We start from the raw sequence: 26,739 nt of genomic DNA on the forward strand, positions 1-26,739 counted from the left end.
ATTGCCATCAAGTTGGTTCCAAGTCATAGCGACCCCTCCTTGCGTTTCCGAGGCAGTATCTCTTCAGAAGTAGATTACTCAGTCTTCCTTCTAAGGAGGGGCTGGTAGGTTTGAATAGCCAGCCTTCTGGTTAGTAGTCAAATGTCATAGGCACTATGCCAATGAAAAATATTCCCATTAATCAAGGATTTAATTTGTTGGTTTCAGGCACATTTGAGGCTTTATTGCTTCTGGAAGCTGCAGGTTTTCCTTTCTAAGTAAATTAGAATTTTCGGTGGGCCTACCTTTCAGATGATTAGAGGAGGAATTTTCTGTGGGTAAACTGGTAAGGAGTTCTCTGGAACTTCTTCATCACCATCTATAGTCAACCAACCAAAGAGTTACCATCAAGTTGACCCCACCTCATGGCGACCCATGAGTGTCAGAGTAGAACTGTACTCCATACGATTTTCACTGGTTGACTTTTTGGAGGTAGATCAGCAGGCCTTTTTTCTGAGGTGCCTCTGAGTTGACTCAACCCTCCAACATTGTGGTTATCATGTTAACCACTTGCACCATCCAGAGACAGCTCATGTTGGCCTTCTTGTTGTTGTTATGTGCTGTTGAGTAAGACCCAACTCATAGTGACCCTTCCTTGAGTTTCCAAGGCAGTATCACTACGGAAATGGAAGTAGATTGCCCAACCTTTCTTCTGAGGAGTGGCTGGTGGGTTTGAACCACTAACCTTCTGGTTAACAGTCAAATGCCTTAGGCACTACGCTACTTGGCCTCCAGTTTTTCTCCTTTGCAGTGGCCTGATAAAGTGACCAAGTGACTCAGGGTGGGGTAGGGTAATGACTGAGGAAGTGGGGAGAGGGCAAAAGGTCAATATCCCAAAGCTGTGGGACTCTCCCCATCTCTGGACTCATGCTGAGTCTGGAATTCAGAACATTTCACAAACTGCTCCTGACTGGGGCTTTGGTCAGCCTGCCAGCTCCCAAGGGCTAGGTCCTCAAGCATCAAGTGTCTAGTATCACAGCATTCCACATGGGGAAAAGGGACTCTCTCTTCTGTCTTTCCTCTTCAATCGTGCTAAGAAATTCCTCTTGCCAATATGAAAGATAAGGAAAGACAAAGGACAAAAAAGTCTTCTGCTCTGTCTGTGGTGCCAAACCCTAAGGAAACTAAAGACAAAATAAAACATTCCGGCTTCTTAATGTGTTATCTTGTGGTGAGAGTCTCTAGGCATCCACAGATATTTTTCTTTTAGTCTCATGCAGGTGTTGATCCTCATAGACAGAACCCCTAAAAGGTGTTTATGGTTGTCAGATAAAGGGAAAAGAGATCTGACAAGTTTTAATAAGCCAAGGACTGGCTGTAGGAGTAATCCCATAGACAGTATCAGCTTGTCCTATAGTGTTCTGCAGCTTCACTCCTGCTGTTCGGATCCTTTTGCTTCCAAACAAGGAGCCTTCTTCCGGTTAACTCTCTCTTGCCTGTGCTGCCTATTTTTCAAGCACTGACTCAGGTATGTTTGGACTCAGTCCTCTGAGGCCAATATTATCTATATTTGCTGCACGAGACAACAAAATGGTGATTAAAATTCATTGAGCATCTTCTGAGGGAGATGGAGGTGAAAAATTTGAAGATGGCAGCCAGGTAAATACCTCCCATCAAAGGAGCACTTTATGGCTTTCAAAGCACTTTTACCTACAGTATGCTGTGAGAAGGCTCATACCTATTGCTATTCCAATTTTGAAGGTGAGAAGACTGAGGTTCAGAAAGATTACAGACCTGAGGTACGAGAAGTTAAACGACTTGCCCAAGGATGTGACTAAGCCAAGACTTAGGCCCTCATTTCCTAGCTCTGAATCCAGGTTTTTCCCTTTGTTCTATGTACTCATGTCAGATGTTCAATCAGTGGGACCTTGAGTCAACAAGCCTGCACTTAAAAGTCTACTGGTTTCAAAACAACCCACATGTAAATAGTTATAGAGCATTATTAGCAATCCGTCCTGACAACCCTTTGGCAGGCACTAGGGCAGGTCCTCCTATTTCATGATGAGGACAATAAGTTACATAGAACCACTCAAGGAGATACTGGCTAGCTGGGATTTGATTCACAAGAGAGTTTTAAGACCAGGCATCTCTTTGTCCAAGGGTAATGCTTCTCAATGTAGTATGTGGTTTTCTGCCACCAGAAAATTGCAGGAGGACCCCTATTAATCTAGACAGATGCTGACCCCTTCCAAAAAACTCAAACCCATTGCTGTTGAGTCAATTACAACTTATGGTGACTCCATGTGTTGTGTTATAAAGTAGAACTACTTTATAGGGTTTTCTTGGCTGTAATCTTTACAGAAGCAGCTCAATAGACCTTTCTTCCATGGTGCCACTGGATGAGTTCAAACTGCCAATTTAGGTTAGTAGTCAAGCTCAAACCACTTGTGCCCAGGGACTTATTAGCCCCTTAGTACCATTAAAAATTTTTATAGCAAAGGAAATATGCCAAAATATCAATGTTCTGTATTTCTGAGTGGTAATAATATTCTTTGAACTTTTCTGTAGTTTCCAAATTTTCTAAATAGAAATATATTACATATAATCAGGTAGTGGGGGGGGGGAAGGTTATTTGAACAAAAGAAAAAAGAAAATTACCAGGCTCCTCTCTGTCTTGCCAAGGTAATTGGTACACATTCCTCAGCTTGTAGTCTACAGATTAAAAATAAAAAATTAAAAAAAAGGGCATAGATTCTCCTAGAATAAAATAAGAAAAATCAAGTCTAAAATCCTCAGAAATTCCTCACTCAGCATGAGAGCAGACAAAATGTTCTGAGAGGTGTGGACTGTTGGACCAAGGAGATGTATATGACTTTGAATCAGGAAGTACTGCTCTTTTTCCCTTTCATCCTTGTCTTGCAGGGCAAAGGAGAAATGGGAAGTTGGGAGGAGAAGCTTGATAGTATCTAATCAGAATAAGAGGAAATTCTGGGGTTATAAGAGACAGACTTGAGCCTTGGTGGTGCAGTGGTTGAGCATTTGACTAACAAACAGTTGGAGGTTTGAATGCATCAGCCATTCCATGAGAAAAAGATGCTTCAGTCTATATCTGTAAAGATTTTTAGGCTTGAAAACCCTATGGGGCAGTTCTATTATGTCTTGTAGGGTCACTATGAGTTAGAATTGACTCAAGGGCAATTGGTTGGTTTTTTTTTTTTTTTAATTTTATTGTGATTTTGGTGAAATCTTACAGAGCAAATTCTTCTTCTGTACAGCAATTCACATACACTTTGTCTCATGATATTGACTATAATCTCCCACAATGTAACAGCTCCTCTCCCACTTCCTCCCCATAGTTACCTCTTCCCTGTGTCCTTCCCTCCCATGCACTCTTGACCCTGAGCTGTCTCCTTGTACATAAACAGCCCTTCTATTCTCTCATGATTGATCTCTCCAAATAGTGTACCTAATGTAAGTAATGTCCCTAATTTACATTAGGTACATTAGTCTACCTAATGTAAATGTTCAGCTCATATGCCTGTCTTTCATTTGTCTGGAAGCCACAGGAGTGGTTTCAATTCCAGACCTGAAGGACAGCTAGGGGCCATGGTCTCAGGGGTTCCACCAGGCTCTATCAGACAAACCTAGTCCTTTTTTTTTTTTTTTTAATATGATTTTGAGTTTTGTTCTACATTGTTCTCCCACTCTATCTAAGATCTCCTACATAGATCCCCCTCAGAGTGGTTGACAGTGGTAACCAGGTACCATCTAGTTCTTCTGGTCTCATAGTCATATAGGCTGAGGATCACATGGTGTACCAGTCCCTTGGACTAATTGTTCCATGCATCTTTGGTTTGCTTCATTTTTATTTGCTTGGGATGAGGAGAGACCCATTGTTGCATCTAGATAGCTGCTTGCAAGCTTTTAGGATCCCACTCACTACTCACCAAAGTAGAATGTGGAACAATATTTTTGTGTAGTATGTCATGCCAATTGTGCTTGATGTTCCCTGCGACCATAGTCCTGAACGCACAGGTCCAACTACTCACTCTCTCTGAGTAGAAGGCTGTGGCCAAGAAATGACTACAATCTTGTCCCATGTCAGCTCCACTATATACCTAGAAATTCTTATAGAACACACAAATACACTTGTAGAAACACTGGCTGCTAACCCTATGCGTGGTCATGGGCACACTCCTCCCTGCATAGATATACTTAGTCGTTCAGCCTGTCTACCCATCTATCCACCCATACATAGCTCAATGTTTGCCATCACTGACAGCACAGTACTGTATGTACAAAAGGCTTCATCTTTGTTGTCTGTACCTCCCATGTACCTCTCTATGTCTTTCTCTTCCTCAATGCCACTGTGTTGATCACTCACATTTGGTACAATTATCTTCTCTTCACCCAAATCAATCCTTGTCTCTGCCTATCTAGCAGTATTCTCTCCCCTCCCCTCCCACCCCTGGTAACCAACAAAGAAAATTTCCTTCCATATATAAATGTTCCCTTGACTTTTTATAATAATGAACTAATATGATATTTGTCCTTCTATGATTGATTTCTTTCACTCAGCATGTCCCCCAAGTTCATCCATGTTATGGGGAGTTTTGCAGATTCTGTGTTATTTTGTAGGGTTGCATAGTATTTCATTGTATGCATGTACATACAGCTTGGTTATCCATTCTTCTGTTGATGGGCACGTATGTTGTTTCTATCTTTTTGCTATTGTAAATAGTGCTGCAATGAACATGGGTGTGCATATATCTGTTCTTGTTCTGGCTCTCACTTCTCTAGGATATATACCTAGTAATGGAATTTCAATGGAAATGGGTTTTAAGAGACACACCAGAATCCTTTAATCCAATCCTCTGTTCATTGGATGCAACCAGCATTTACTCAGTGCCTAGTCTTGGGAGTGAAGCACTCTGATGGTATAGTGGTTAAGGCATTGGGCTGCTAACCAAAAGGTAAGTGGTTCAAACTCACTAGCTGCTCTTGGAAGAAAGATGAGGCAGTCTGCTTCTGTAAAAATTTACAGCTTTGGAAACCAAATGGGGTTCTCTATGAGTCAGAATTAAGTTGATGGCAGTGAGAGGCTTGGGAATGGCAGGGAGGGGCAGAGATGGAGACAGAATTCCTGCATTTATGGAATCTCCACCTTTGTGGAGGCAACAGGCACATAAACAGTGACATGAGCTATGCTAGAAATATAATAAAATTACAAAATGCTTTGGGGGACTGACTGAAGTCAACATTAACTACATGATCACATGTGTCAGGCACAATGGACAATGAAATCAACAAAGGGAAATACACTCATCCCTTACTTTCTCAGTAACCAAATTCACACTTATTTGGTTAAGAACTGGTTAATGAAAGGCTTCTCCGTCCTTTCCATTTACATTTCTCCTATAATAACTAAAACCCAACTCCTGTGGTGGATACTATATCAGTTATAAAAACTATGCACTACAGTAGTGAGTTCTGATTACTCACTCAGGTACCCAGGGCATTTGTTAAAATACAGATTCCTCCCCACTCCCCTTGGAAATTCAGATTTAGTTAAATCTGGGGTCCTGCTCAGGAATTTAGTGAGTGCTGGCAGGTGATTCTTATGTAACTGGCCCATTAATTGGCACTTGGAAGTCACAGGTGGAGCGGAGAAAGTATAAGATTTGTAATTAGATCAGGTTTCAAGTCAAATTCTACCACATCCTTACTATGTGACTTTAGGAAAATCAATCAGTCTCACACTTGGTTTTATCATTATAAAATTGGCTTAATACATACCTATCTGACAGGGTGCTATAAAGGGAAAATGAACAGGGAGAGAAACAGAAGGGCCCTGAACACTTCCCAAATAAGCAGGTGCTATGTTATGTGATATTAAATTGTTTATATCACATCATTTAATATAGCAGTCTTTTACGGTAGGTACTATTACTATATAGTAATTTGTGGAATGTAGGAAGCATGAATGTAGGAAAATTGGACATTGTCACAAATGAAATTGAACACATAAAAATTGATATCCTAGGCATTATTGAGCTGAAATGGACTGTTTTGGGCTATTTTGAATCAGACGATCACATGATCTACTATACATGGAATGACAAATTGAAGAGCAATGGTGTGGCGTTCATCATCACAAAGAACATTTCAAGATCTATCCTGGAGTACAATACCATAATATCTATACACCAACAAAAAAACAAAAAACCAAACTCACTGCCATCAAGTCAGATCTGACTCATAGCAACCCCTCCTTGGGTTTTCAATGCGGTATCGCTACAGAAGTAGATTGCCCAATCTTCCTTTCAAGGAATGACTGGTGGATTTGAACCTCCAGCCTTCTGGTTAGCAGTCAAATGCCTTAGGCAGTACGCTACCAGATACACCTACAAGGAAGAGTTAATACTACTATTTTTCAAATTTTCACACCACCACTAAAGCCAAAGATGAGGAAATTGAAGAATTTTACCAATTTCTGCACTCCAAAATTGACCAAACATGCAATCAAGATGTATTGATTATTTAGTATTGTGAAAAACCAAAAAATCCAAACTCACTGCTGTCAAGTCAGATCTGACTCATAGCAACCCTTCCTTGGGTTTCCAAGGCAGTATCACTATGCAAGTAGATTGCCCAATCTTAAGTGGGAAACAAAGAAGAACCACCGGCAGTTGGAAAATATGGGTTTGGTGATAGAAATGACACTGGAAATCGCATAACAGAATTTTGCAAGACCAATGATTTATTCATTGCAAATACCTTTTTTCAACAACATAAACAGTGGCTATATACCTGGACCTCACCACATGGAATACATAAGAATCAGATCGACTACATCTTTGCAAAGAGGTGCTGGAGAAGCTTGATATCTTCAGCCAGAACAAGGCCAGGAGCTGACTGTGGGACAGACCATCAGTTGCTCATATGCAAGTTCAGTCTGAAGGTGAAGACAATTAAAACAAGCCCATGGGAGCCAAAATATGACCTTGATTATATCCACTTGAATTTAGAGACCATCTAAAGAACAGTTATAATGCATTGAAGACCAATGACCAAAAACCAGAGGATTGTGGGATGACATCAGGAACATCATCCATGAAGAAAACAAAAGATCACTAAAAAGACAAGAAAGAAAGAAAAGACCAAAATGGATGTCATAAGAGACTCTGAAACTTGCCCTTGAGCAGAGAGTGGCAAAAGAAAATGGAAGAAAGGACAAAAGAGCTGAACAGAAGTTTTCAAAGAGCAGCTCGAGAAGACAAAGTCAGTTATTATAATGAAATGTGCAAAAACCTGGAGTTAGAAAACCAAAGGGGAAGAACATGCTTGGCATTTCTCAAGCTGAAAGAACTGAAGAAAAAATTCAAGCCTCGATTTGCAATATTGAAAGATTCTATGGGCAAAATATTGAATGATGTAGGAAGCATCAAAAGGAGATGGAAGGAATACACAGTGTCACTGTACTAAAAAGAATTGATCAATGTTCATCTATTTCAGGAGGTAACGTATGATCAAGAACCAATGGTATTGAAGAAAGAAGTCAAAGCTGCACTGAAGGAATTGGCAAAAAACAGGGCTCCAGGAATTGATAGAATATCCATTGAGATGTTTCAACAAACAGATGCCATGCTGGAGGCACTTACTTATCTATGCCAAGAAATGTGGAAGACAGCTATCTGGCCACCTTACTAGAAGTGATCCATATTTGCACCCATGCCAAAGAACGACGATCCCACAAAATGTGGAAGTTATTAAACAAAATCATGAATATCACATGCAAGTAAAATTTTGCTGAAGATAATTCCAAAATGGCAGCAGTATATTGACAGGGAACTTCCAGAAATGCAAGCTGGATTCAGAAGAGGATGTGGAATGGGGGATATCTTTGCTGATGTCAGATGGATCTTAGCTAAAAGCAAAGAATATCAGAAAGATGTTTACTTGTGTTTTATCGACTATACAAAAACATTCAACTGTGTGGATCATAACAAATTATGGATAATGTTGCAAACAATGGGAATTCCAGAACCCTTAACTGTGTTCATGAGGAACCTGTACATAGACCAGGAGACTGTTGTTCAAACAGAACAAAGGGATACTGCATGGTTTAAAATTGGGAAGAGTGTGTGTCAGGGTTGCATCCTTTCACCATATTTAATCTGTATGCTAAGCAAATACTCTGGGAAGCTGGACTGTATGAAGACGAATGCAGCATCAGGATTGGAGGAAGACTCATTAAAAACCTGCAATATGCAGATGACACAACCTTACTTGCTGATACTGAAGATGACTTGAAGCACTTACTACAAAGATTAAAGACTACAGTCTTCAGCATGGATTATACCTCAACATAAAGAAAATGAAAATCCTCACAAATGGACCAATAAGCACCATCATGATAAACAGAGAAACAACTGAAGTTGTCAGAGATTTCATTCTACTTGGATACATAATCAACACTCATGGAAGCAGCAGTCAAGAAATCAGACATCATATTGTACTGGGCAAATCTGCTGCAAAAGACTTCTTTAAGTGCTAAAGAGTAAAGATGTCTCTTTGAAGACTAAAGTGCACCTAACCCATGCCACTGATATTTTCAATCACCTCATATGCATGTGAAAGCTGGATAAAGAATAAACAAACACAAACGCAACCACTGCTGTGGAGTCAGATTCGACTCATAGCGAGCCCTTCTTGGATTTCCAAGACGGTATCGCTATGGAAGTAGAATTGCCCAACCTTCCTTCTGAGGAGTGGCTGGTGGGTTTGAACCACTAGCCTTCTGGTTAGCAGTCAAATGCCTTAGGCACTATACCACCAGAGCTCCTGGACAATGAATAAGGAAGACCAAAGAGGAGTTGATGCCTTTGAGTTGTGGTGTTGGCAAAGAAAATATCTCGGACTGTCAGAAGAACAAACAAATCTGTCCTGGAGGAAGTATAGCTGGAGTGATTTTTGAAAGCAAGAATGGCCAGATTTCATCTCACCTACTTTGGTCATGTTGTCAAAAGGGACTATTCCCTTTACTATTGGTAAAGCAAAGGGTCAACAAAAAAGGGGAAGGCCCTCAATGAGATAGATTGACAGAGTGGCTGCAATGATGGGCTCAAGTATAGCAAGGATTGTGAGGATGATACAGAACCAGGCAGTGTTTCATTCTTTTGTACATAGGGTCAGTATGAGTCAGAGCCAACTCAATGGTACCTATCAACAAGAACAATTACTATCCCCATTTTACAGATGACAAAACTGAGGTTAAGTAACTTGCCCAAGATTTGAACCCGTGATTTGAACCCAGATCTGCTTGACTTCAGAGCTCATGTATTTAATGACCAGTTATTCTGGTTACCTAGTGCTGCTCTGACAAGAATATACCATAAATGGGATGGTCTTAACAAAAAGGAGTTTATTCTTACAATTTGGAGGCTTTCAGTCCAAGTTCAAAGTGCCAGGCTCTAGAGGCTGGGTGAAAGTCCCTCAACCTTGGGGTCCAGCTCTGCCTCCTGCTATTGAAAAATAAGGGGTTAATCATCCCTTCAAGTTCCTTCCCCCTTTAACTTTTGCCTCAAATTAATATTATTTGATAAAGGCGGATCTTTGTCCAACTCAGTTGATCACTATTTGTAAAGTCAACTGCCCACTGCCCACTGGAGCTAGAGGCATTTCTTCACTCAGACAGCTGCTGGCTGCTGAGGCTGAGCAGCCCCAAGGTTGACAAGTAAAAAGGCACAATCCCGAGGTTACCAAACCACACAGCAGGCCATTAACTTAAGTCCATTGTAAGTCCCAAGGTCAGCAGAGCATAGCAGGCTGCTGAGCAACAACATGGCTACATGCAGGGTCCAAGTGTGCCAAAGGCTAGAGACCATTCTCAAAGCTTCCCCTTATATACAGCCACATACCCAAAGGCTCAAATACTCAGCTCAAATACTCAGATACTCAAATACTCAGCTCAAATACTCAAATACTCAGCTGCTCCCAGTAGATTCCACCATGGAGTTGATTACCAGTCTTATCGTGGGGAATACCACATCCAGCTGCCCAGCCACTCAACCAGGCCTAGCCAAGTTGACATAACAAACATAACCATCACACTAGTACACAATCAATTGCTCCCGTGATTGAATAAGCATGTTAGTACACTTTGTGTTTCACTAAGTTTTATGCTCTTTTAATACATTTTCTCAACTCCTGGAGCTTTTGGGTTTACATCAGAGTTAGTCTATTTTGCACTCTTTCCAAAAACTTACCTCTCTCTCAGAGAAGGACATTCACTATTTTAATACAAAGTTCAGGGTTTAGGTTCAAAGGGAATTGTGCAAGCCCAAGGCCTGCCCCTAATCTGGATAGTCCTTTCCTGGGGAATGTATTCTTTTATAAACTACTGGCAAATGAGAGTTCTGAACCCAACTCCTGCCCCAGGCCATTGCCAGGGGCCAATGAACTGCACACTGTCCAACAGTCACTGATTGTGTCCTTGAGCACAGGCCTGAGCCAGACATGGCCAGTGAACAGAAAAAAAGCCAGGGAAAGGGCACAAGAGACCCATTGAAGGTAGCTACACTCTTAGAAGTGTGGTGACATTTTCCACAAGTCTGCACAGAGGTCCTGGCACACAGGAGCCACTGCCCTTGATTGCCAAGCTCGTAGGGGCTGGATGCTGCCAGAGAGGAGACTGCAGGCCACTCTACAGGCCAGGGGAAATGAGGGTCTGAGTTAGTAGGCAGATCAATGAAGTCTGGATTCTCCTGCATCCTCCACACCTCATCATCCTAGGTGAGGTACCCTTTACAAATAGTGATCAACTGAGTTGGACAAAGATCCACCTTTATCAAATAATATTAATTTGAGGCAAAAGTTAAAGGGGGAAGGAACTTGAAGGGATGATTGACCCCTTATTTTTCAATAGGGGAAAAATGCTTAGGGAGGTTCTTTGATTGCCCAGTCAACTAAACTCTCTTAACCCCACTGCCCTTCCCCAGTGTTTCTTCAGTGTGGGCTTCCATCATCTGCACTAGCAGTGTTTCACTGTACTCAACAATTCTGGAGGCATTTCTGAGCTCCCAGCATGTATGTGACTTCCTGCTTTGATGTGTTCCTTACCTCTGTAAGAGGAGAGAGCATTCGGGTTAGAGCGTCTCGGCAGGCACAGCAAATCTTTTCCTGTTAGCTCTTCTGAGTTCAACCCCATTACTGCAGGAGGCTGTGAGATCCCTCCAGCAGATGAAGCTAAAAGTGTCAGTTCTTAAGAAGACAGGTTGCCAGGTAATGGAGTGTGAAATTACTTTGGAGAACAAAATGACCTCAAATGTGCTTGAAGGATGGGACACAGAATAGATTTGTTTTCTCAGTCTTTGGAGGCACAGGCAGGAATTGCTACATAGAAACTACAGGTGCATCCACAGCCTTAATTACTAACACAAGCCCAAATTTCACAGGTGCTTTTGTCCAACTAGCAGCTCCTCCTCACCCTTGGTCAGTGGGCCTGAGTGACAAGTTCCTAGCTAGTTCACAGTCATGCTAAGCATCAGATATGAACCTTCCACTCAGTAAATTTCCAAGCTGGGGAGCCTAGAAACAAAGAAAAGTCTGGAAGTCCCAGCACTGGCACTTTCAGCAGTCTTCAGAGGGCTCTCAGAGGATCATAGGACACCTCAGCACCCTTCCATTACATCTGATAGCACCTTGGCTAAAGCTTTCAGACTCACAGGGCATGATTTGATGTACCCCAAATCTCTGCCTGTGGAAAATTAGTCCATCCCGATGCTCTGGCTTGCTCGTGGGAATTCAGAAGCAATCCAAGAAGCTCATGACAGAGCAGGACAATAGTCCCCATTGGTCAGTGTCTTACTTCTTTCCACACACTTGTCCCAGAAATATTGTGGCAGGATAGTTGGGCTCTGCAGAGGTCAAGAAGGCAGCCTTTCCTGCAGGACTTGCTTAGAGGCCTAGCAGGAATAACTATGCTGTGATCTCAACCTCCAACAGCCTAGCAAGAGCACTATAGTGCTGGGACTGCTTGTTTGGTCCAACAAGGATGCCTACTTGTTCTCCAGGGGTGTGGCAGGGAAGATGGGGAAGTCACAGACCCCTGGCCCCACACTGGTGGGCCTAGACTTCCTTATGTCCAAGTGAAGGGCATCCCTTAACTGAGAGGACCACCTGCCTTCATTTCAGAGCCTGATGTTGAACAAGCCACTTAATGATGGAGATAATTTTGCTCTACCTATCCCCCAGGGTCAAGCTTGGCAAAATGTGAAGAGTAACACAGATGTCAGGTATAAACTTTTGTGAAACATCTGTTGGTGACTAGTTCTGTGTGAGGCACTATTGTGGAACAAAGAAGAATCATTCCAGGACTCTGCACTTAAGAGCTCCTATAACCTGGAAGGAGAGATAAGAGTATTATATGTGAAAAAATAATTTAATATTTAGCTCTGTATTTCTGATTCTGATTAAGGGATAAAACAGAACTGATATTTATTGAACCCCATGTCTTGTACCAAGATAGGTTTCATTTAATTCTCATAGAGTGGGTATTATTATTATTCACATTTAGCAGATAAGGAGATAAGGACATTACTGTTCAGAGAAGTTGAGTGGCTTTCCCAGAATTATGCCACAAGGGAGGCTGGAGAAGGACTTTGAATCCATAGCCCATGCTCTGTTCATTCCACCCAGCTGCCACTGACAGGTTTGGAGGAAAACTGAAGTTCCAAGAAAGCAAAGGTTAGCCTGGATAGGAAAGTCAGGAATGATAGCCTAGGATTGTCCCAACTGTGAAAAACAAAGACCTGGCTCCAGGGAGATTTCATTCATTCATTCATTCATTCATCCATCCACTCATACATTCAACAAACAGCTTTACAACACCAGAGCCATATACCAGGCACTATTATGTTGTTGTTGTTGTTAGGTGCCATTGAGTCATCTCTCACTCATAGCGACTTATGTACAGCTGAATGAAACACTGCCTGGTCCTGTGCCAGCTCCATGATCCCTGCTATACCTGAGCCCATCATTGCAGCCACTCTGTCAATCCATCTTATTGAGGGCCTTCCCCTTTTTCATTGACTCCACTTTACCAAGTATGATAACCTTCTTCAGGGAATGGTCACTTCTTACAACATGACCGAAGTAGGTGAGATGAAGTCTGGCCATTCTTGCTTCCAAGGAGCATTCTGGCTGCACTATTATAGGCCAGGTAAACACAGTCTTGTGCTCTGCTTGAGTGTTTTACAATCTAGTGGTTGTTGTTATTGTGTTGTCATGTGTCGTCGAGTCAGACCCGACTCATAGCGATCCCTCCTTGGGTTTCTGAGGTAGTATCACTACCGGAGTAGATTGCCCCATCTTCCTTCTGAGGAGTGGCTGGTGGATTTGAACTACCAGCCTTCTGGTTAGCAGTCAAGTGCCTTAGCCACTATGCTACAAGAGCTCCCACAATCTAGTGGAGGAAACATAATTAAACAAGAACAATTCTAGGGTGTAGACACTAATAGGAGACATCCAAGCTGCAAAGATGGGTAAGGTAAAGGCCAATGTGGGCTCTGCAGGATGATGTGGGAAGATGGCTTCTAAGAGAGACCTTAGGCTTCCACACAGAGTGAGAGGTCCAGGGGAGCCCAAGGTGAGAGAGCCCAGGCTGGACAGAGAAAGGATCCTAATATCTATATTAAGGAGCTTGGATTTTATTTGATAGGTCACAGAGGGCCATGGAAGGGAGATTTTGTCTCTGAAAAATTTTAAGAAGAAGGAAACCCTAGTCAATTTGAATCTTGAATGGAAGAATGAGTGGAGGGAATGGGAGTGAAGGCAGGGAGGAGCCTGGTGAAAAGACTGAGATGCAGGGTGATGAGAGGGAGCCGTGAGCAAGGTCAATCTGTCTCTTGTGTTCATAGTGCCTGATAACAACCCACATCTCTCCAACTCTCCCTTTTGGGTGCAGAATTCTTTTCCTGGGATATAATTTTTAGGTCCCCTCACTTCACTTAAAGATTGTGTTTAAGCCTCATGGTATCTTATGAGGTCAGAGGGAGGTGATCAGCATCCCCTTTTATATTACCTGCCCAAAGTCACTTATCTCATTAAAGACTGAGCTGGGACATAAACCCAGAATCAGAAAAATTTCTACTGTAAGAAACAGCAAGAGAGCTGAAAGAAGCAGTGCAAGCGGAGGTCTAACCTCACTGATGCCCACACACCCTGTGGCTCATGCCCTGAGGGGTGGGGAAAACTGTGCAAGGCCAGTGGGAACTCGTAGCTGCCTATGATATTGGGGTTGAACTCAAAATCCCTAATGCTGTTATGTGCCATTGAATTGGACCTGACTCATAGCAAACACTCCTTGGGTTTCCGAGGCAGTTTCACTACAGAATTAGATTGCCCAACCTTCCTTCTGAGGAGTGGCTGGTGGGTTCGAACTATCAGCCTTCTGGTTAGTAGTCAATTGCCTTAGGCACTACACTACCAGAACCCCTAATAGAGTATTTTCTATGTATGCTGATAGTCACTGACCTGATTCCTCCCTCACTTTTCAGAGTTAGGTGGTCAGAGCAGGAGGCAGATTGAGGAGCTCTTCCAAATGTATCACCCCATCCTTCTCAAAGGCCAGCCTTACCAGGTAAAGATGTGAGCTTTGTCTAGAACCTTTCAAGCTTGAAAAAGTAACCCATTGCTGTTGAGTCAATTCTGACTCCATAGTTTTCTTGGCTGTAATCCTTACGGAAGCCAGGGCTTTCTCCTGTTGAGCTCCTGGGTGGGTTTGAATAGCCAACCTTTTAGTTCAGTGAGCAAGTGCAAACTGTACCATCCAGAGACCTTTGGAAAGTCCAATACTTTATCAAACAGAGCTTTACTTTGCAGTAGAGATGGGAGGACCCCTGAATAGGCCTGGAGCACCCCCCACCACACCACCTCTGTTGCAGGTCTGGTCCATCCTTCCCTCCCAGCAGAGGGATGGCTCCAGAGAGCATAAGAGCCCCTCAGAGGAGGCCAGAGGGCTAGCACAGACAGAATTGCCTCTCTGGCTCCTTCCTGACCCACTGAGCTGAACTCACAGCATGGGAGCCAGTGTTCTTCCTTCCCACCCACATCTTCAGGCCAGGGACAATCACAGGAACCCAGGAGCAATCTTGCATACTTTCCTCAAATCCTTAGGCCTGGGTTCCCAGGATGTGTGGTATCAGGGCGGGCAGATCTCTGCTTGCCAGGCAAGTACTGTGGCTCCCTCCAGCTGGCCTGCTGCCTCTCAGGGTAGAAACCTTTGTAAGCATATTCCTGCCTTTGTCTAGGTCCATAGCTTTCCCTGGAAATCAGTAAACAAAGTTGGTTTCTAAGGGTATTTGAAAAGAAACTTGGAAAAACATCCCCCACCCCAGAACCTAAAGTCACCATTCAACTGCAAACCTCCATGAGACCAAACAGCTTTCTCTCCTAACAACATTATTCTGACTCTTCCTCAGAGTGCAAAGACAAGATCAGATAATGAAAATATTTCATTCCAGGCTTCCAAGAGAATGCTTCTACACAGCTTTGATTAAAATAAGTTGGACATTTAGGTTAAGCAAGGTAAATAATGAGACACAGTTCAAAAACTGTTTCCAAGGTTCAAGAATCAAGTCCTCATTACCAAATTGTGTGAGAACTGAACAAGCTCCGTTTCTTCACATGTGCCTATAAAAATAACTTTTGACCCAGCCTCCTCTTCAATATCAATAAGAGATTAATTGTAGCTGTTGGACTGGGATAACCTAGATATAAACCCCAGAAACAGGAATTAGACAAAATGTCCTTGACCACCAATGTGGGATTCCTCCCGTCTTCTCACATCTGTGTTAATTGCAATTCTCTCCAATACAGTATATTTGTGTCACCTCTGGTTTGGCCCCTAAGAGCTGGACTTTCTCTTGGACCAACTTTAAAGATACATTCAAAGATCTCTGCCTCAAAAATGCTTTCAGTTTTGCACAGCCTCCTATCTCAAGTCACTGTCACCTCTCTTGTTGTTTACCCAAATAAAAAGAGTAGGAGATTCCACAAGCAAGAGTGCATGGCAAAATTTTCTGGGGAAAGGAAAGACTAGATAATAGACTTTCCCCTTTTTTACAGTGTTTCTTCCCCTTTTGGGGGAAAAAAAAGACCCGTTGTCATTGAGTTGATTCCAACTGCTGGGGACCTCCACGTGTGCCAGAGTAGAACTGTGCTCCATAAGGTGTTTAATGGCTGAGCTTTGGGAACTAGATCACTAGGCTGTTTTTCTGAGTCACCGCTAAATGGACTGGAATCACCAATCTTCTGGTAGCATAGTGCCCAAGACATTTGACTGCTAACCAGAAGGCTGGCGGTTCAAACCCACCAGCCACTCCTCAGAAGGAAGATTGGGCAACTTCTGTAGTGATACCGCCTTGGAAATCCAAGGAGGGGTTGCTATGAGTCGGGGCTGACTCGATGGCACATAACAACAACAACAACAAGCATATTAACTGTTTGCAACCCTCAGGAACTGCAGATAGTAGAAACAAAGCATTAATTTATAGAGTTCCAGGTAAGGCTTTTGTTGGAAAGAGGAAGGTTTTTTTCTGGCACTTCATACATTGTACTTATTTTAGGCAACAGAAGTTGTGATAGGTTAGAGATGGTACCATCAAAGAGTTGCTTCTTGTATTCTCAAGGGTCTGATATTTATTTATGCAGCTCTGGTGATATATAGTTAAAGCATTTGGTTGCTAATCAAAAGGCTTGTGGTTTGAACCCATTAGTCACTGTGGAAAAAACGTAAAGCAATCTTCTTCTATAGAGATGTACAGACTTGGAAACCTTTTGGTGGAGGTTCTACTCCATCCTACAAGGTCACTATGAGTCAGAATTGACTCAGTGGCACTGGGTTTGGTTTATTTTGGTTTTATATTTTAACTCAGCATCTGAAATCAGAGGAAACATTCAGGCAGATTAATTGACAACTAGAATTAAAAGTGCTTGCTTCTCTGGGACGCCAAGAAATCACTCAGTGTTTTAGCCCGAGCAAATGAACACAGAGCAAGTGGTCAAAGGGGATGTTGAGAATGGAAGAAAATTCTCCAGGTGAACACAAATATGCTACTTTTCCCAAATGGTGGGTGTGCCTTTGGTAAAGAACTTTCTCCCTTTGCCAGTTGGTCTGAGATTCTCCTTCCATGGCTACCCTCTCTTCTAACCTACCCTTGAGACACCCTGCCTGCTTTGAAATCTAGCCATCCCCAGTGCAACACAAGTTTGCATTGAGAATGTCATCACCAAGAGGGCCCTCTGTATCAACCAGAGGATGGGCCCCCATTTGCCACTGCTTGTACCCAACTTACAGCTAGGGTAAACAACTGTCTATGTTTTCCTGAGACTGAAGAAATTTCTGGGACATGGACATTCAGCACTAGAATGAGGAACATCCTCACATGCCACTGCCTCCTCTACCTTGAAACCAGAAGAACTAGATGGTGCTCTGCTACCACTACCTAACATTCTGATCAGGGACACAATGGATGGATCCTGATAGAGAGGGAGAAAAATGTGGAACAGAACTTCAAATTCTCAAAGAATATATAGACTTACTGAAGCTATTAAAACTAGAGGAGTCCCAGAGACTATAGCTCTGAGTTACTCTTCAAACCTTGAATTGAAACTATCCCCTGAAATCATCTTTAAACTAAGTTAACAGGATAGCTCAAAAAGTAAAGATTGTCACCTTTGAATATTATATTATTTTTAAAAATTATCTATATAAGACCAAATGAGCAGCAACTATTTTAAAGCATAGATGAGAAGGTTGAGGGGCAGGGAGTTTAAGTCAATGGGTGTAAAACAACAACAGAAATAAAGAGAATGTTGACACAATGTGAAGAATATAACCTATGTCACTAATTATCATGTCTAGAAACTATGGAATTGGAGCAGGTTTTGCTGTATATATTTTCCCTAAAATGTATGTGTATATATATGTTGTTGTTGTTATTTGCTGTCGAGTTGGACCCTACTCATAGCGACCCCTCCTTGGGTTTCCGAGGCAGTATCATTATGGAAGTAGATTGCCCCATCTTCCATCCAAGGAGTGTCTGGTGGGTTTGAATTGGCAGCCTTCTGGTTAGCAGTCAAGTGCCTTAGGCACTATGCCAGCAGAGCTCCTGTGTATATATATACACACATAAAACAGGAACATCCTGGACAAACCCAGATAAGTTGGTAGCCCTAAATTTTCAAACTTTGTTTTTATCCCACCAGCCCAAAAGAAGGATTAGCACTTCTTCTCACACCCCAGGAAAAGCATGAGTGAATTGTGTGAGTTTGCTAAAGATATCTCACAACAGATGACTTAAACATTCATAGTAGATATCTCTATTCTCTGACTTTCCTCAGCTGATCACCCACCCCTCAAGTATTTCCTCTCTTGCCCCATTCCCTGGACCCTTTTGGCCTGCTTTCTGCCAGCACTCTTGCCACACCCTCACCAGGAGAAGTTAAGCCACCAGAGCTCCCTGCTCCTCTTGCAGAGCCTCTTAATTACCGTCTTTAGTTACTTAATCATGCCCTTGGGGACTCATGTTCTACCTTAAGAAACAAAAGAGCTCTCCCAAGAAGCATTCTTGTCTGCCTCAAAGAAACAGACATCTGTTGGTTACACCAAACACATACCACAAACACAACTGTTTCAAAGGGGCCACCAATATCCACACCCATTTAATGTTCTTTCACACCTGGTAGGGACACACCCAGTCACTTCAAGGGGCCAACAGCCCCTGACACAATGGCATTCCTCTCTATTTTCACCAAGTACATTGCCTTAATTACAGTGCTGCTGGAATAGTTGGCCAAACCTCCGAGAATCCAACCAGTGCCTTTATCTCTGGATGGGGCAATGGGCCACCTTGGGAGGAGGGATTGGCTATAAGGACATCCTACAGTTTGAGCAAGGAGCTCTTGTGGCATAGTACGTAAGGCATTTAACTGCAAACCAGAAGGCTGGCGGTTCAAACCCACCAGCCACTCTTCAGAAGGAAGGTTGGGCAATCTACTTCCATAGTGATACTGCCTCAGAAACACAAGGAGGGGTTGCTATGAATAGGATCCAACTCAATGGCAGTGGGTGGTGGGTATAGTTTAAGCCATTGCCATTGATGGCTGAGTCACAGGAAGCAGGTTTTAGGCTAATATCTTAGTCTCTATAATGAAGGCTTAAATCTGGGAGATCCTCACAAGTTCTACCTTTTTATCCTGGAGAGAAAGGATTTAAACAATGTTGAGCCTCTTACACTCATGTGGTCAGCACTCTTCAGCATTATTCAGAATCATTAACAGCTGCAATATACAGACGTTACAACCTTACTTGCTGAAAGTGAAGAGGATTTGGTGCACTTACAGATGAAGATCAAAACTACAGCCTTCACCATGAATTACACTTCAAAATAAAGAAAATAAAAATACTCACAACTGGACCAATAAGCAATATCATGATAAATGGAGAAACAGATTGAAGTTATCAAGGATTTCATTTTACTTGGATCCATAATCAATGCCCATCAAAGCAGCAATCAAGAAATCAAATGATGTTTTGTATTGAGTGGATCTGCTGCAAAAAAAAAAAAAAAAAAAACCTCTTTAAAGTGTTATAAAGCAAAGATATCATCTCGAGGACTAAGGTGCTCCTGATCCAAGCCATGATATTTTCAATAATCTCATATACATGTGAAAGCTGGACAACGAATAAGGAAGACCTAAGAAGAATTGATGCATTTGAATTACGTTGTTGATGATGAATATTGCGTATACCATGAAGGTAAGAACAATGTACAACCAGAATGCTCTTTAGAAGCAAGGATGGTGAGACTTCATCTCATGGAGTATGGACATATTATCAGGAGGGACTAGTCCCGGGAAAAGAATATCATGCTTGGTAAATAGAGGGTCAGTGAGAAAGAGGAAGGCCCTCAATGAAACAGATTAACAGTGACTGCAACAATGAACTTAAACATTAATTCTGAGGATAGCACAGGCTTGTTCAGAATTGCATTCTGTTGTACATCAGGTCACTATGAGTCAGAACTGACTTGATGACACCTAACAACAGTAACAACATTCAACACTATGCATGATTTAAAATCAGGAAAGGTATATGTCAGGGTTGTATCCTTTAACAATACTTATTCAATATGTATGCAAAGCAAGTAATCAAGAAGCTAGACTACATGAAGAAGAAAACAGCATCAGAATTGGAGGAAGACTAATTAACAACCCACAATGTGCAGATGGCACAACCTTTCTTGCTATAAGCGAAGAGGACTTGTAGCACTTACTGTTGAAGATCAAAACCTACAGTCTCCAGTATGGATTACACTTTAACATAAAGAAAACAAAAATCTTCACACCTGGACCAATAAGCAACATGATAAATGGAGAAAAAAGATTGAAGTTATCAGTGATTTCATTTTACTTGGATCCACAATCAATGTCCATCAAAGTAGTAGTCAGGAAATCTAATGATGTATTGTGTTGTGCAAATCTGCTGCAAAAGACCTCTTTAAAGTATTATACAGCAAAGCCGTCACCTTGAGGACTGAGGTACAGCTGACCCAAGCCTTGACATTTTCAATTACCTCATATACATGTGAAAACTGGACAATGAATAAGGAAGACATAAGAAAAATTGATGCATTTGAATTATGCTGTTGAAGAATATTAAGTATACCATGACTGCCAGAAGAATGCTGCTTAGAAGCAAGGATGGCGAGACTTTGTCTCATGTACTTTGAACTTGTTATCGGCAGGGACCAATCTCTGGAGAAGGACATGCTTGGTAAAGTAGAGGGTCGGCGAAAAAGAAGATCCAGCATGATATGGATTGACACAGTGGCTGCAACAATGAGTTCAAATATAGCAATGATTGTGGGAATGATGCAGGACCAGGCAGTGTTTTGTTCTGTTGTCCATAGGCTTGCTATGAGTCGGAACTGACTAGACAGCATCTAACAACAACAATTCAGTTTACATGTTGTTGTTGTCAGTTGTCATTGAATCAAATCTGACTTACAGTGACCCCATGTTCAATAGAACAAAGCTTTGTCCAGTTCTGCACAATTTTGTGATGGTTTGTATGTTTCAGTCCATTGTTGTGACTATTGTGTGAATGTATTTCACTGAGGGTTTCCCTCATTTTTTTGACTGACCCTCTACTTTACCAATTATGATGTTCTTTTCTAGCCAATTAACATGGCAAATTATTTATTATCTAACTTAATTCTCACAGCCCTTGGAATAGGCATTATCCTTTTTCTGTAGAGAAAAAGACAGAAGCTGAAGGACCATTAATGACTTGCCTGGTATGTAAGTAAGCTTGTAAGGAGTAGGGTTCAGCTTGAACCCAACTTCTAACCCCAGAGCTGTGAGTTTCCTACTTCTGCTGCCTGAGATCTCTTCCTTTGACACTATCTTTGTCAACGTAGCCCATCTCTGGGTGGACAAGAGCCATGGAAAGGCCACCAGCCATGAGTGAGATCTGAGTGCCACCATTCACAAGCTGATCCTGAACAGTCCTCTAACTTCTCTGAGTCTGTGCCCCTCATCTGTAATACAGATAAATGTAATGCCTGTCACCTAGAGTTGTTGCGAGGATGCAATGAAACAATACATATGTTAAATGCATCTAACAACATGTGGCAGAGGACAGGGTATATTGTTAGCACCCTCTGAGTATCTCTTTGGTGGAGCTTGAAGGGAACAGGAAAAGAAAGGAGGCTCCCCCTCCCCAGTACAGAATTTACTCCCTTTAACTACATCACAGCACTCTGCTCCTTTCTTGGCAACTGCTATGCTTCTGACTTACTCTAACTAAACAGGATCAGCAAAAGCATATATATATATTTAAAAGTTTTTTTAATGGGGGAAAAAAATTAAGCGTCTTAACCCTGCACATTTTTCTCAGTTGACTTGGAAAGCCTATGGGGCTCAAGTTACTGTTCAAGGTGTAAACTCTTGGAAGATCTATTATGTGGACCACAAATTACTTGACAATAGGTCCCACACAGCCAGTTTCTCTGGTTCTTTCAGAAAACAAACCATGTTTCTGGGATGAATATCTGATGAAGCAGTTGACTTACCTTCAGGGAGTCATAACAAAATATATATTCTGAACTTTTAAATTTTAGAACCCGCAACAAACCCTAGGGTGAGATGATCATGCTATGAGACACCCTCAAAACCTAGGTCTGCTGAGAAAACAGCAGATGTACTGCCCCCCTTACATTCACTCTGGATGTGAACTAGTGGGATCACCAGAATCACCATCTTTATTGAAATATTTCAGACATTCTCTTCTTTCCCATATGTAGAGTTGAATACATATAAGCTAAATGGAAGTGTGAGGTGACTCTACCAAAGTTGCTTTTGTCCAATCAAAGGAAATTGGACATGTATCTATCTGTGGTGGTTATATTGTGTGTCACCTTGGCTGGGCCTGGTTGAGTGGCTGGGCAGCTGGTGGTAGTTAATCCCCATGATGAGACTGGCAATCAACTCCATGCTGGGCTCTACCACAAGCATCTGAGTAGCTGCCTTTGGAATGTGGTCTGCTTCCTGTATATAAGGAGAAGCTTTGGGAATGGTCTCTAGCCTATGGCATGCTTGGACTCTGCAGGTAGCCGTGTCGTTACTCAACAGCCTGCTATGCTCTGCCGACCTTGGGACTTACAATGGACATAAGTTAATGGCCTGCCATGTGGTTTGGTAACATTGGGACTGTGCCTTTTTACTTGTCAACCTTGGGACTTGTCAGCCTCAGCAGCCAGCAGCTGTCTGAGTGAAGAAATGTCTCTAGCTCCAGTGGGCCGGGAGCTGGAGGCAAAGCTGGACCCCAAGGTTGAGGGGCTTTCACCCAGCCCCTGGAGCCTAGTACTTTGAACTTGGACTTAAAGCCTCCAAATTGTAAGAATAAACTCCTGTTTGTTAAGGCCATCACATTTGTGGTATATTCTTGTCAGAGCAGCACTAGGTAACCAGAACACTATCATTGTTCTTGGCCATTGACTATGATGGGTTTTAAACCCTATAGTCCCTGATTTGGTTAAGTGTTTGGCTGCTAACTGAAAGGTCAGCAGTTCAAACCCACCAGGTGCTCTGGGGGAGAAAGATGAGGCAGTCTGCTTCCATAAAGATTACAGCCTTATAAACCCTTACAGATTTGGGGAAGTTCTTACAGATATGGGGAAGTTCTACTCTGTCCTATAGGGTCACTATGAGTTGCAATCAACTCAATGGCAATGAGCTTATCAGCCACAGAAAAATAGTCCCCACCATCCATCCCCCATGTGCTCACTGGCAAGCACCATTTCACAGTCCCACACATCTGCTCAAATTTGAAGTTCTCCAACTTTAAAGTATCTTTTTAGACCAAAGATCTAATTCTTGAGGCCAAAGTTCAAATCTAAACCATAAGGTTGCTAGCTTTTAAAAGAGATCTGTGGGTTGGGCAATCTGCTTCCGTAGTGATACTGCCTCAGAAACCCAAGGAGGAGTCATTATGAGTTGGGCCAACTAGACAGTACATAACAACAACAACAATCTTCAAATTATAGAATATCCCAAAAAGAAGTCGTGCAAGCAAAGCTCTCCAGAGGAGCAATTTACACAAGGCAATGAAAGTGAGCTGGTGCCATCTTTCAGATAGAGTTGACATCCATCTGCTTTAGAAGAGTTTAAATAGCATCTAACCCAGTTCTAGGAATGGTTAGTTGCTCCATAATTAATGAGTGCATGACTAACCACTCTATGGTGAACTTGTACTCATTAATTTGGTGCTATTCTATGTCAGTCGAATTACTGATTGGCAAGAAATTTGGATTGAAAAGTAATTTGGATTGAAAAGTGAATTGTGGCTGTGAACTTTAATCCCAACTTTGCCATTAAATACTTTACTGATCTCTAAGCAAGACCTTACATCTCAATTTTCCTCATCTATAAAATTGAGAGAAAAAGTCTGCAGACAACGTGCATATTAAAAATGAAAGAAAAGAATGACGAACTGCTTACTGGATATGCACTCTACTCCAAACCTGAGGAAAAGTGAGAACATTTGCATAAGTACAGGGAGGATCCCTCTGGAGTCTCGTGGTTAATTTTTCCAAATCTATTTGGCTCTGAGTGCCAGGTGAAGCACATAGGGGAGCATGAGTACATATAAATGCTCCAACAATAACTACTTGCAAATGTGGCAGAGTAAATGGTGAGAAGGAATAGGATCTGTGTCAAGTAGGAGCAGCCAATGACATGTTTTAGTGATGAAGTGTTGTTAATGGAAAATGCTGGGCACTAGGAGCCTAAAGAGTTCCTGTGAGCTCTAATTCCATCACTGCCACATCACAACTGTGAAACCAGGGCTTTGAACTCCTTCAAACCAGTTCAGTCATGGCTGATGAAGCAAAATCAGAACAGACCGGAATTTTTAAAATTTGCAGAGTGGTAACCAGAACAGGAAAATTACCAGTCAAAGCCCTAGAATGGGAGACTCAGAAGATGTGTAGTGAGCCTTTTCAGGAGATTGGTGAGGAAGTTTGGATTATTGCCAGGACTATAGAGGGCAACATACATTCAAAGCAGTGTGGTCAGCCACCATCTTTGAGCAGGTGCCATTGTTTCAACTCTGCTCGTCAAGAGGTAGGATTGCTGGGCAACACACTCACTGCCCTAGTTTTCTATGAGGGAGATTAAATTTCTAGCAGTGTATGGACTGGTAATTTTTACCATTCAGGTTATTGTTCCAGTTCACCCACAATTTACAAATTTGAGTCCTTTTTGGATTTGCTTCATTGGCCATGACTGAACCGGGAAGAACTGGTTTGAATCCCTGTGTGAAACTGAGCAACTAACTCACTGAAGCTCTTTGAGCTCCAGTTTCCTAACTGGTAAAATATTCAACCAAACTGCTCTGCCCATGCCTCTGCAATAGCTGTGAAGTTCCAACAAGGTTAAACACGTAGATGAATTCTGGAAACGGAATGTTAGGCTAGGTGAGGAGTTATTCTCAAATCCCCTCCTCAGGCAGGAAACATGAAGGCACTCAAAGTATCTTGAATCTTCTGATAGATCACTGAGCAGACAATTAGTACCAAACACAGCCCAACAGTAGTTTAAGAGGCAGAAGAATATAGTTGTTGGTGGCTTGGTTTCTGGAATCTGTCTGTGTTCATAGTCCTAGCCTAACTTGATGCAAGTTACTTCCCTAGCTGTGTCTCAGCATCTTCATCCATAAAATGTAGATGATGTTGGCAACATCCTCACAGGATTTTAATAAAGATGAATTGTTATATGTTAATATACATGAAGAGCTTAGAACAGTGCTGGTTCATAGAAAAACATTCAATAAATATTAGCATATTTCTATGTTTGACTCTTTGTAAAGAAATATTTCAGACATTCTAAAATGTTTAAATACTGAAATGACAGCATACCAACCACCAAGCATAAGATATAACACATTAGCAATACAGTTGAAACCTCTGTATACCTTCCCCAATCACATTCCCTCCCATGCACTCAGAGATAACCGTACTCCTGCATTCTGTATATATCATTCACATGCATTTCTTTTACTCAATCTGTATATATATCTCTAACAATGAGACTGAATTGAAAATACATCCAAGTCAGGAGTGTTATACTCCTTGATCAAAAGGGTTTAGGCATAGTATGAAGTCCCTGGGTGATGCAAACATTTAACATGCTAGGCTGCTAACTGAAAGGTTGGAGATTCATGTCTACCCAGAAGTACGTCAGAAGAAAGGCCTGGCAGTCTATTTCCGATAGATCAGCCTTGAAAATCCTGTGAAGCATAGATTTACTGTGACAAACATGGTATCACCGTGAGTCTGAATTAACTGTATGGCAATTTGTTAACCTTAGTATTTTACCAAATTCAAACTATTGTTTTGCAAGCATACCCTCATTTATCATGTTGCTAACTGTGTCTTTTCACCTCTCTAAACTAAGAAAGTGCTTGTATTTCCAGGGTGGACTGCTTAATGATCAAGACCTTAATTAGATCTACCTAGATATCATGCAGATGCGTCTGTGCTTGTCAGACCCCTCACCATACTGTTTGCTGATACCTTTCTCTTTTCCCTTCCAGACAGAGATGCGGCTGCAGGACCAGCAGTTGGCCAGACAGCTCATGCGCTTGCGCAGTGACATCAACAAGCTGAAGATTGAGCAGACCTGCCACCTCCACAGGAGAATGCTCAATGACGCCACCTATGAGCTGGAGGAGCGGGACGAGCTGTCTGACCTCTTCTGTGACTCCCCTCTTGCCTCCTCCTTCAGTCTCTCCACTCCACTCAAGCTCATTGGTGTCACCAAAATGAACATCAACTCCCGAAGATTCTCTCTCTGCTGAGAAGCCCTAGAAGCAGGCAGAGGAGACAGAGCAGGGGTTTAGAGATGGAGGAAGGGTACTTGAGAAGGGAGTTGATGCAAAGGTACCCTGAGTGAGTCTCCCCAGAGGCAGGGCACACACAGAACAGACCTGCAGTGCTTCCCTGAGACTGGAGAATCATGGATGCCCCCAGGACCTGTTGGAAGACACCCTCTCAGGAACCTCAGCTGGGGGATCCCAGCATCCCCATAATTGGCTCTTCATTTAATACCCAAAGATTCTGCAGAAACGCCACTTCAACAAGATGGGAAATGAGGACTGGGTTCCTAGTACAGTCCATCACAGTCCTTCCCTCA

At 42.2% G+C, this 26,739-nt stretch overlaps 1 protein-coding gene across 1 annotated transcript in view; it reads left to right on the forward strand.

The window, feature by feature from the left end:
- The window catches only part of FAM167A (family with sequence similarity 167 member A), a 28,753-nt gene extending 2,349 nt beyond the window's left edge, over window positions 1-26,404 (forward strand). The window contains exon 2 of the mRNA XM_007938710.1: window positions 26,141-26,404. Within this exon, the coding sequence (XP_007936901.1) occupies window positions 26,141-26,404 (264 nt within the window). The remainder of the gene's footprint in view (window positions 1-26,140) is intronic.
- Window positions 26,405-26,739: the final 335 nt, after the last annotated feature.

Source organism: Orycteropus afer, unplaced genomic scaffold, assembly GCF_000298275.1.
Source record: "Orycteropus afer afer isolate SDZICR_OR568_19922 unplaced genomic scaffold, OryAfe1.0 scaffold00053, whole genome shotgun sequence".
Lineage (NCBI taxonomy): Eukaryota > Metazoa > Chordata > Mammalia > Tubulidentata > Orycteropodidae > Orycteropus > Orycteropus afer.